Source organism: Bison bison, unplaced genomic scaffold (assembly GCF_000754665.1).
Source record: "Bison bison bison isolate TAMUID 2011002044 unplaced genomic scaffold, Bison_UMD1.0 scf7180017864034, whole genome shotgun sequence".
NCBI lineage: Eukaryota > Metazoa > Chordata > Mammalia > Artiodactyla > Bovidae > Bison > Bison bison.
In genome coordinates this window covers 7,290,023-7,302,618 of record NW_011494606.1, presented here as the reverse complement: position 1 = coordinate 7,302,618, position 12,596 = coordinate 7,290,023, and the positions used below count along the sequence as shown (strand labels likewise).

Below are 12,596 nucleotides of genomic sequence, written 5' to 3'. Positions count from 1 at the left end.
TGGATGGAGGAGCCTGGTAGGCTGTAGTCCATGGGGTCGCTAAGAGTCGGACATGACTGAGCGACTTCACTTTCACTTTTCACTTTCCTGCATTGGAGAAGGCAATGGCAACCCACTCCAGTGTTCTTGCCTGGAGAATCCCAGGGACGGGGGAGCCTGGTGGGCTGCCGTCTATGGGGTCACACAGAGTCGGACACGACTGAAGCGACTTAGCAGCAGCAGTAGCAAATGTCCTGTTTCTCATCTTACTTTGCATACTGGTTTTAGAATCCACTCACTGCCTGAAAGAGGTATTACTATGATAGTTGCCAAGTGGGCACTTTCCAATTCCATTATTCCTTCTACCTTTATTAGTTGGCATACTGCTCGTTTGTTTATCAGTATGGTTAGCTGAGTTCTTATTTTATTCAATGGATTATAATCAGCTGCTATCATTAATTTGCTCAGGTTGTCCTAGGATCCCTTTCATCCTATTATACTTTTTTCCCCATCATCCCTGGTACCTGTGACCTTTTGATATGTCTCCATTGTTTTTTGAATGTCCTTTTGCCACAAAATGTTCCCAGCCCCGTTCCTAGAATCAGCCAGTTCTCCAGGGAATCCAGTTTCCTTTAGTGAGACATTGAATCTAAAAGCTGAGATCTAGGGGTTAGGAATGCTTTTAATTACTGGGGTGTTCTTGCCTCTTGCTAACAGAGCTAAAATACAGATGAATCTACATATGTGTGTGTATAAATATAACTATGTAATAAAATGTAACAGTGGAAAGAAGCAGTATTGCTAAATTAATTTATTTATTTTATGCAGTTAAATATGCTTAAAGTTAAAACAACTAAATATTGTAAGTCACTATTAATATTACATTTCAAGTATATTTATAGTGGTTAAAAAACTTTTTATTTAGATAACTGATCATTTCCTTATATTTGGGTTGGCATATATTCTGACATACATGGCAGTTTTCACCAAAAAGGAGAATGTGCCTGGTTTCAAACATTCAAAGGGGAATTTACACTTTGATTTAGTGGAAACGGATATAGATCTGAGGTCTACAGTCTTAAATACTCCCATTCCCCAAGGAACTCTTAGGATTTATGAACAAGTAGACTCATGAAGAGCCTTCCAAGAAACATATTCATGAGTTTAGAATCTTATGAATGAGCAAATTATATGGAATGTTAGTGTCTTTCCCTGCTGTTTTTTATTTAAAAAAGAAGACACTAAAACAGATTCCACTATGTCACTGCTTTAGGTAACAGTCATCAATTACGGATCAGAATTTAGGGAAATTTCTCTTAGAAATGAGAGTGTAGACACTCAGTTCCTTCTGGTTGCCTTGTTTTCTTATGTATCTTTTCTAGCTTGGTATAGCACAGGCTAAAGAAAATGTTTTCATGGATTACTCATTTCTCACTAACTTGATGATCATAAATGAGCTCTCAGTGCTGCTTGCAGCTGGATCTTGCCACCCTAGTAAGTGGCTTTACTATAGTGTCTCTCAGTCTTGTGGAAAGCATGCCTCATTTTTAAAGACAATCTGGTGATTACTCAGTGTTAATGGTGTTGGTGCTCACATCACGGACATAGTACTGACTGCTAAGGGACAGATCTTCTGGGTTCAGCATACCCAGACCGCTAGGTGCTTTATGATTCAGCTCTTTCATCGTTGTGTTTCTATTTGAACTGCTGTGAACCTTTCATGCAGCCAGCCGAGGTATCATCTGACCTTCAGTTGGCAAGAATACATCATTTACAAAAGTCCATCTCTGCTCTTTTCTCATTAGTCTATAGCTGTTTAATTCAGACTTGCTTCTGGGTTGTAAGATCCAGAATATGCTATTATTTATGAAAATGTATTCACAAAACCTAGAGATAATAGTTCTTGTTTTGAATATGCATATCATAACAAATGGGACAAGACTAATACACAAACTAATCAAAGTTCAAAAGTAACAAAAACACCTTACAGAAAAATACAGGAAATGAAAAAAGATGCAAATCCCTCATAATTGTAGAACCCTAACACAGACAGTGTCAGAGGACTAGAATTTCCAGTCTTCTGTCTTTTTCTATGCATATAGGTCCTTTTAGGTTTTGTGGTATAAGGTGTGCATCGTTTCACATACCTGCTGTCTTTCCAGGCTCCATATAGCACAGCTGTCTCCATTTACCTTGCCTTAGGAGTAGATTACGGAGAAGGCAATGGCACCCCACTCCAGTACTCTTGCCTGGAAAATCCCATGGGTGGAGGAGCCTGGTGGGCTACAGTCCATGGGGTCACTAAGAGTTGAACACAACTGAGTGACTGCACTTTCACTTTTCACTTTCATGCATTGGAGAAGGCAATGCAACCCACTCCAGTGTTCTTGCCTGGAGAATCCCAGGGATGGGGGAGCATAGTGGGCTGCCATCTGTGGGGTTGCACAGAGTCGGACACAACTGAAGCAACGTAGCAGCAGCAGCAGGAGTAGATTAAAAGGCAACAAATATTTATTTAACAAATTTGTATGATCAGAACCCTATAAATCCTATAAATTACAGTTGACCCTTGAAGACGAAGGGGTTTGGGTTGCTGACCCCCTGTGCAGTGAAAAATCTCCATTCTGCTGTCTCTGCCTTAAAAACAATTGGTTTGATAAATGATCTACCCAATGGCAGGAAGCTCAGTTTGGGTAGAATTAGGACTCAAAGCCTCTTTCTTTTGGTTCCACATATTTGTCATCTCTGATTGAGATCTCCCCATCTCCCCATTGTGAACTCCCCATCTCTGAGTTTATGGAGAACGTAAACCTTTCCTCACACCTAGTTTAAATGTCTATAAAATGAAAATACAGGTACTCTATTTATTGAAAAAAATTCATGTTTAAGTGGACTTGTGAATTCAAACTCAATGTTGTTCAAGGGTCAACTGTACATTTAGAGTACATTTATTTTCAGAACATTACGTTATGTACATTATCTATGTTGCATTATATTAATGTACATTTTTATAATAATCAAATGTCATGATAACACAGGTTTATTTTAGAACCAACAAGGTATGTAAGGTCTGCACTTGTTTAGTCACTCAGTCATGTCCAGCTCTTTGTGACCCCGTGGACTGTTGCCCGCCAGGCTTCTCTGTCCATGGACTTCTCCAGGCAAGACTACTGCCATGGGTTGCCATTTCCTTCTCCAGGGAACCTTTCTGACCCAGGAATTGAACCCACTTCTTCTGCTTTGGCAGGTGGATTCTTTACCACTGAACCACCAGGGAAGCTCCAGGGTCTATACTGAAATATATTTATAATTAATAATAAAGCACTATCATCTATAAATCTGTTCATCAGTTGAATAGCACATATAACTTTAAAGGTTTCAGATTTTTATCTTGTTTGTATATTTATAGCCAAAGAAGAGTTCACTGAAGCAGGAAGCTACCTAAAAGGATATGTTACCACAGGAATTTATTCTGAAGAAGATGTTTTGAGACTGTAAGTGTATTATAATTTTAGGGAGGAGGAAGTTTGCAAAATAATGTATTACCTGTCTTCACATGATTCTTTTTAAGGAAAATAGGGCAGCAACATACCTAAATTTTTAATTTCATCCTGGGAAAATCTGTAAAGTACTATCTGGCTATTTAGAATTTTTACATACTCAAAATTCTTCTTGAGGCTAGAGCCCTCCATGGGGCAACATTGGATTCATACCGCTTCATCTTCCTATAAAATTTTTCCTCTTTGGATTCTGTTACCTGCAGTTTAAATTCTTTGCAGTTATAGTTTTTTGAGGAATTTTACATCTTGAGTGTCTGGGTTTTGATTTGCCATCAAGGTATGCATAAAAATCAGAGTTTTTACATATTTCTCCCAGAGTTTTAGGTGATGAACCGATAGTTTTACTTACTTTTGTTATTGCAGACGTACACGTAAGCAGTGCTTTTTATAGCCACTTAAGTTGCTTTATTTGTAGAATTTGGGGCTCCTGTAAACTATCAAATGTTTCAATTGCTGCAGAATGAATGAACTGAAAATTTAGACGTTATTAATACACATCACATTCTACACTAACGACTCATCTTCAGATGCACGTGGAGTTGTTTGTGTTTCTTACCCTCTGACTATATTATTTCCAATTGTGATTTCTGAGCTTAATTAAATCTTTCATCCTGAACACTGGTGACGCATTTGATGATTGAGCTCCTGTTCTATCCAAGAAATCAGTGACTTTTGAAAAGTGAATACCGAACTCTAGACTTTTAGGGAATATGACCCATGGCTATTCACTGACACATGGCTATTCAACTGACACATGGCTAATCACCCACTGTCTTCTAGACCAGTAGTTTTCAGAGTATGTTTTGTTTATAACTAAGAGCACCTTCCAGGTAATCTGAAGACTGGGCAGTAGAAAGCCCAGTCTTTAGATTTATACTTTGTTTTAGCATGAATTAAGTTTTTGCATGATATAAATGTTACCATATCACTGGTAATTTCACACAGTCATTTTTTCCTGTTTAGTGATTTTCTTTTAGGTTTAGTTAGCAAAAGTAGTGGTAGGAGAAAGCGGATTTCAGGTTCTCTTTCAATGGAGAGAGCTCAGACTCTGTATCTGGAATACCTCAGTGTGAATTCTGTCTCTGCTATTTATCACTCTTTCATCATCTGTAAAATGAGGATTATAGGGCCATTCTGAGGGTTAAATAAAAATGTAACTAGAAGCACCTGGTATAGTGCCTGGCAAATACAGGCCTATTCTCATAAATGCCTATCTCCTTGCTCAGCAGTTTGGTGAGCAGTCCATAAAGTTAAGAACCATTCAGTGTGTTCCTAATCCTGTTTAGACATTTTCTTGATGAGTAACTTGTCTAGGAAAAGGAAAACCTGGCTAGATTAGTATCTGTTGTTTTCTTCTAATCGAGGTTGTCAAGGCTCTTGAATTTGCTCAGATAGCCTCACATAAGAGCTAAGTTTGCCTGGAAATGTTTTTTTTTTTCTTTTTTCTTAGTAGGGCTTCCCGTTTGCTGCTTCCATTGTGACTTCTTTGCCTAACTGTTCATGTTTTCGATGACTTGCTGTATTTTGGTTGGGAATTTTAATACTCCGTTTCTCCACAGGTCAAGTAAATATACCGTAACTCTTCCAGCCCTGCTGCTTGCCAGACACAAAGAAGGCAAAATAGAGAGCATTCCATTAGTTAACGTCCATGTGCATGACATAGTTCAAATAATAACAAATGCATCACTGGAAACATTTGTGAGTATATAATAAGGATGTTTGAAATAGAATCTAGAGCAGTTAAAGGTAGTGTAAAGAACTTTGCGTGTTTTAATACATGGTTTTCCATCTTTTGTTGGCACAGGGCTTGATGTTTGGTGAGCTCTAGATTCATTGGGTTGCTCGGTTTTATTATTCACCCATCATGCATATAGCTTCTTTAATCCACTGCCAAAAGTCTACATGTCTTTGGATTATTTTTCTTGCTGAGATGCTTGTGGCTGATGGCCGGTTGAAGTACTCCATCTGGGCTGAAACTTGGCAAGAAGCAAGTTTGGATTCCAGAGAGCGGCATGCTAGGCTTCCAATCCTTGCTTGCCTCCTTACTGGCTGTATGTCAGTGTCTCTCCACATGTGTAAAATGGTTATTGTAAGGACTGAATGAGAATGGGTGTTCAGTGCTCTGTGTACAGTGTTTAGCCTGGTAAACACTCAGAAAATGTTAGCTAGTATTGCTTACATTGTTGTAGAGAAAAATATGTTTTGTCAAAGTCCTTTTCTGATGCCTACTTTGTATAATAGCGGATTTAAAGGCACAACAGATGTAACCTGCATTTCTTGATTTTGATTGTTTTGCATTAATATTAAACACAGCTAGACTATTAAAAATTGATACTTTTCTACATTTCTAAAGTGACATGGGAGCAGTATTATCAACTATAAATACTGAATGAATATCCTCTTGTTGTTGTCTTTTGTCATGATGATCTAAACAATATTACATTTTAGGCTAAAGAATGTGTTCTTTAAGTCATTTTGTGGCCTCAGTCCCACTAACTCCCCTTCCCTAATTAAAGTTATGGTTTATAATTAATCAAGTCATTAAAATTTTTAGGATGCGGTTTTCTAAATTATTTATTAAAGTAACATTTTTGTTTTTAATGACTTTATTAAATGACTGTCTCTTTAGCACATCCATAGTGTTAATATTTTTGGAATTTTTATAAGATGTTAGCTTTTTTCCCCAGATAATACAGAAAACTATAAAGAAGAAAATTAGAATAAATCATAACTTCTTTAACCAAGCTTAAATTTAGGGATAGATTTTCCCAAACTTAAAAAAATTCCATGAGTGCTGTTGTTAAATTTCCTAATGCTGCTTTGTGTTAGAGCTTTTAAGTCGAGAGCATCAGTGACTGTGTACAGTAGCTAGCTAGGAGTAAGCTATCTTCTGGCCTGCCCTTAGGTACTAGAAAGACTCCCTCTGGATAGGAAAGAGCAGTGGATGGCCAGATGGTAAACATTTTGTATATAGCATCAAACTTTTATTTTAATGAACCTAATGACAAATTAGTCCAGGTAAATAATGCTCATAGTTAAATGTTAGTTGCTCAGTCATGTCCAGCTCTTTATGACCTCATGGATTGTATGTAGCCCACCAGGTTCCTCTGTCCATGGAATTTTGCAGGCAAGAATACTGGACTGGATTGCCATGCCCTCCTCCAGGGGATCTTCCCAACCCAGGGATTGAACCTGCATCTCTTATGTCTCCTGCATAGGCAGGCAGGTTCTTTACCACTAGCGCCACCTGGGAAGCCCGGAGAATGACATGTATACCATCTGTGTAATGGCTCACAAATTCATATGGCCAACACAGACCTTGGGCCTGCTCTCCAGGCTCCTATATACAGTTGTCTACTTGACACTTTGTCTTGAATATCTTTGAAAGTGAAAGTGGTAGTCGCTCAGTTGTGTCTGACTCTTCATGACCCCCCCGCCAGGCTCCTCTGTAGAGTTTTTCAGGCAAGAATATTGGAACTCTCCAGGCAAGAACACTGGAGTGGGTAACCATTCCTTTCTTCAGGGGATCTTCTCAACCCAGGGATTGAACCTGGGTTTCCTGTATTGAAGGTAGATTCTTTATCATCAGAATCATCAGGGAAGCCCCAGATCATAGCTAATTACATGCTAATTAACTATGTAGTTATTCCAATTAAGCAATAGTATATTTAAGGCTGTCACACTTAGAACTATTTGTTGGGTAATATGTTTAGCATTTTTCTCAAATACATTGAGTTCATTTTTGTGCTTTTATTATAAATAAGAATATGGGAACACACATAATTACAGTCTCTTATATACTCAAATAGCCAACACTCATCTTCCAGTAACCACATTTGATGACCTTTTCTTCTCTGAGTAGCCTCTTGAGTAGCAATCAAAACCCTTGATTGTGCTTTTCCTTTTTAAGATTCTCTCTTTTTTTGGCTTTTGCAGTTCCGTCCTCTCCAGGTACACCTTCAACCGTCTTGCCACTCTAGAATTACATCTTCAACCATTTTTTCTTCTTTTGCTACATTCATTCTTTGGGAGACTTAGTATCTATACCCATAACTTATATGGGTCATTATACCAGCTGATGAATCCTAACTTTTGAGTTTCTAATCTTAACTAAACTCGGATAACTCTTAGTCTTTCTTTCCTGACAGGAAAGAGCAATGCCTGCCACTACTGGCCTGTCTTTCCACAAATTCATACTCTAGTTAGTCATCTAAAACAGGCCTGACCGTGTGACTTATTTGGTACAAAATCTTCTCAGTATTTCTGGGAGCTAGAAAGAACCTCTCTAGTCATTTTCCCACAGCCATATTTGCTTCTGCCTGCCTGAGTCTGGTACACTTCACTATCACTGTTCCCCAGATACTCTGTATGCCTAACACCTGTCTGCACTCTCATTCACCTCTCTGTTCCCTGTATCTGGAATCCCCACTCTAGCACACACTTCAGTCTGTAAAGGTCTTTTTCCTTATCCAAGGCCCAGGTCAAATATCACTTCCTAAAATCACCCATGAGCTCCCCTACCTTGTTTTTTAGTTTTAATTTAGAGGCAATAGGCTTCCTTATTTATGCTCAGTCACTTCAGTCATGTTGGACTCTTTACAACCCTATGGGCTGTAGCCCACCAGGCTCCTCTGTCCATGGGATTTTCTAGGCAAGAATACTGGAGTGGGTTGCCATGCCCTCCTTTGGGGGAACTTCCCAACCCAGGGATCGAACTGTGTCTCCTGCATTTCAGGCTGATTCTTTACCACTGAACCACTGGGGTCTTCTTATTGTTGTACATTAAAATTTTTTCTTGGATCACAGCAGTTTGCACACTTGTCTCCTCCTCTAAACTATGAACTCTTTGAGGGCAGATTAAGCATCTTACTTCTTTTTGATTCAGTACCCAGCATAAGGGGCTTCCTAGGTGGTGCACTGGTAAAGAATCTGCCTGTCGATATAGGAGACACAGATTTGATCCTTGTGTCAGGAAGATCCCCCCTGGTAGTCTGCTCCAGTATTCTTGCCCAGAAAATCCCATGGACAGAGGAGCCTGACAGGCTATGGTCCATGGGATCACAAAGAGTCGGAAACAACCAAGAGACTGAGCACATACTCATGCACCCACCCAGCATAAGATCTTAAAATTCTCAATAAATTTTTGAATTGAGCTGTGATGGCTCCATCACACCATATCCATCAAATCTGTTCTGCTGGTTTGATAAGAACTGTCAGTTTTAGGAAGGGGACATAACTCATGTAGAAGAGAAATGACGATAGTTAACATAAGACAACATGGGGGAGTTTGGAGAAAAGGGGATCTAAGATTTAAATCATGAAAGAGGAAGGTGTGAGAAGAGGATTTTGAGTGGTCAAAGAGAAAGAATTCAAAGAAAAATGAAAACTGGCAGAGGAAAGTGGCTTTGAGAACTAAGTAGGGAGAAGTATGTGCCAGAGTTCGGTGTTTGAGGGTGAATTGCAGGTGATTGGCACCATAAAAAAATTGTTCATTTGGATTTCTAGTGTGATCCAGTGAAATGGCATACTGGTAAACAAAACCCCTGGGTGCTAGTTTCATTTAACTCTTCCTCCTACTTAGCTGTGTGACTTCAGCAAGTCAACTTCTCATCCTTGGTTTCCTCATCTGTCAGCTGGGGATTTGTTTTCTGATGTAGGAAGATTTAATCCAGCTCACAAGTATATCCAGAAGATGAATTAATAGATGTGATACTAAAAATGGAAAATGGTAGAAGCCTTTAATACTCTTAAGTCACTGCTGTTTTTAATCCTAAGTATTTTAACTTTGTTTCTTACTCTTTCCAATTCTTGTTAATAACAGCCTAAACAAACTGTCTTCTACAAATATATTTTTTAAAAATGTTCTCTCTTAATTAATAAAAAGAGTAAGATTTCTTATTCTTACTACTTTTTCTTTATTTTAAACCACCCCAAAATAAGATCCTTTAAAATTTGTTTTAGCATATTATTGGATTACTTTAATTATGCTAAAAACTCAGTTTTGAAACAAAGTAAGACTTATTAATTTTTAAGTAATCATAGGTGTTAAAAGATTATATCTTTAAAGCTTAGCTTATATATTTGTTTAAATTTTATGCTAGAGGAAAAATACTTGTCATATGTGTGTTGACTAGTTTGATCCAGATTTTAACATAAACTACTAGAAATGCTACATGCTTAAAAAACAAGGAGCTCCTTTATTTTCAAATTCTATTAGTAGTTTTATTTTGAAATAACTAATTCATTATTGAAATAAGATGAGTTTAAATAAAAAACACTCTTGAGATACATACTTGTTAATCAATATAGTAAAATCTCCACTTAAATGAAAATTTGTTTGAAATACATTTTAAAAACTAACATGCAAGAGTGATTTGAACATTATTTTCTCTTTTATGTATTATAATTTCCCATTTTTTCTTGATTTGTTTTGTTTTTAAACAGCCAGAGATCACTGTGGAAAATCTTCCCACTTACTTACGACTTCAGAAACCATTACTTATTTTATTTAGTGATGGTGGCATAGATCTTCAGCATGAAAAAACAATACTGAGGCTGGCAAAAAAGAAATACTTGGATTCAGTTACCCCTTGTTGGTTAAATCTGTAGGTATATTTTTATTTTTTAATATGTAAAAATAAAGAAAGTAATAAATATTATTAAGTTTTCATTAGGGAATGAAACTACCTTTGGAGTTAATGTTATTAAACCAATATAAAAGTCATCATTTTAGTAATTAACCCGCCTCAGATGGTCTGAGATGATCTTGTTTTAGATTGAATTCTGTTTTACAATAAATTCTTTTTTTTTGCTGTGAGTTTTTTTTCAGCTTTATTCAAGCATAACTGACAAATAAATTTGTAAGATATTTAAAATGTACATTGAGATAATTTAAACACAATGCATACATGAAAAACTCTTTCATCTAGTTAATTAACACATCCATCACCTCATATATTTGTTTTATAAATGTAAATTTTGGGATGGGGTGGAGTAAGAACATTTAAGTTCTACTCATGTAGCAAATTTCAATGATACAGCACAGTATTATCACCTATAGTCACTGTGTTATACATTAAATCCTTAGATCTTATTCATCTTGCAACTGAGAAGTCTGTTTCCTTTTACCAGTCTCACCTTCTTTACCCCACCCTGCAGTCCCTGGCAACTTTTCTATTCTGTTTCTGAGTTTGACATTTTTTTTAGGATTCCACGTATTACTGTTACTGCTGTGTAGCATTTGTCTTTCTCTGTCTGTCTCTCTAAGTATCTTCTTATTTTATAGTTTGTAGCCATTTATAGTTTGTAGAGTGCCTGATGAAGTATGGACAGAGGTTCTTGACATTGTACAGGAGACAGGGATCAAGACCATCCCCATGGAAAAGAAATGCAAAAAAGCAAAATGGCTGTCTGGGGAGGCCTTACAAATAGCTGTGAAAAGAAGAGAAGCAAAAAGCAAAGGAGAAAAGGAAAGATACACGCATCTGAATGCAGAGTTCCAAAGAATAGCAAGGAGAGATAAGAAGGTCTTCCTCAGCAATCAATGCAAAGAAATAGAGGAAAACAACAGAATGGGAAAGACTAGAGATCTCTTCAAGAAAATTAGAGATACCAAGGGAACATTTCTTGCAAAGATGGGCTCGATACAGGACAGAAATGGAATGGACCTAACAGAAGCAGAAGATATTAAGAAGAGGTGCAAGAATACACAGAAGAACTGTACAAAAAAGATCTTCACGACCCAGATAATCACGATGGTGTGATCACTGACCTAGAGCCAGACATCCTGGAATGTGAAGTCAAGTGAGCCTTAGAAAGCCTCACTACGAACAAAGCTAGTGGAGGTGATGGAATTCCAGTTGAGCTATTCCAAATCCTGAAAGATGATGCTGTGAAAGTGCTGCACTCAATATGCCAGCAAATTTGGAAAACTCAGCAGTGGCCACAGGACTGGAAAAGGTCAGTTTTCATTCCAATCCCAAAGAAAGGCAATTTCAAAGAATGTTCAAACTGCCACACAATTGCACTCATCTCACACGCTAGTAAAGTAATGCTCAAAATTCTCCAAGCCAGGCTTCAGCAGTACGTGAAGCATGAACTTCCAGATGTTCAAGCTGGTTTTAGAAAAGGCAGAGGAACCAGAGATCAAATTGCCAACATTCACTGGATCATCAAAAAAGCAAGAAAGTTCCAGAAAAGCATCTATTTCTGCTTTATTGACTATGCCAAAGCCTTTGACTGTGTGGATCACAAGAAACTGGAAATTCTGAAAGAGATGGGAACACCAGACCACCTGAGCTGCCTTTTGAGAAATCTGTATGCAAGTCAGGAAGCAACAGTTAGAACTGGACATGGAACAACAGACTGGTTCCAAATAGGAAAAGGAGTACATCAAGGCTATATATTGTCACTCTGCTTATTTAACTTCTATGCAGAGTACATCATGAGAAACGCTGGGCTGCGAGAAGCACAAGTTGGAATCAAGATTGCCAGGAGAAATATCAATAACCTCAGATATGCAGATGACACCACCCTTATGGCAGAAAGTGAAGAGGAACTAAAAAGCCTCTTGATGAAAGTGAAAGTGGAGAGTGAAAAAGTTGGCTTAAAGCTCAACATTCAGAAAACGAAGATCATGGCATCCGGTCCCATCACTTCATGGGAAATAGATGGGAAAACAGTGGAAACAGTGTCAGACTTTATTTTGGGGGGCTCCAAAATCACTGCAGATGTTGACTGCAGCCATGAAATTAAAAGACGCTTACTCCTTGGAAGGAAAGTTATGACCAACCTAGATAGTATATTAAAAAGCAAAGATATTACTTTGCCAACAAAGGTCTGTCTAGTCAAGGCTATGGTTTTTCCAGTGGTTATGTATGGATGTGAGAGTTGGACTGTGAAGAAAGCTGAGCGTCGAAGAATTGATGCTTTTGAACTGTGAAACTCTTGAGAGTCCCTTGGACTGCAAGGAGATCCAACCAGTCCATTCTGAAGGAGATCAGTCCTGGGTGTTCTTTGGAAGGAATGATGCTAAAGCTGAAACTCCAGTACTTTGGC

The 12,596-nt window shown here is 37.9% G+C and overlaps 1 protein-coding gene across 3 annotated transcripts in view; it reads left to right on the top strand.

Annotated features, from left to right (window-relative positions):
- The window catches only part of TXNDC16 (thioredoxin domain containing 16), a 94,296-nt gene that overhangs the window by 71,153 nt on the left and 10,547 nt on the right, over positions 1-12,596 (top strand). For all 3 annotated transcript variants that reach the window (XM_010834573.1, XM_010834575.1, XM_010834576.1), the window contains 3 exons: positions 3,389-3,473; positions 5,099-5,237; positions 9,984-10,144. In XM_010834573.1, the coding sequence (XP_010832875.1) occupies positions 3,389-3,473; positions 5,099-5,237; positions 9,984-10,144 (385 nt within the window). The remainder of the gene's footprint in view (positions 1-3,388; positions 3,474-5,098; positions 5,238-9,983; positions 10,145-12,596) is intronic.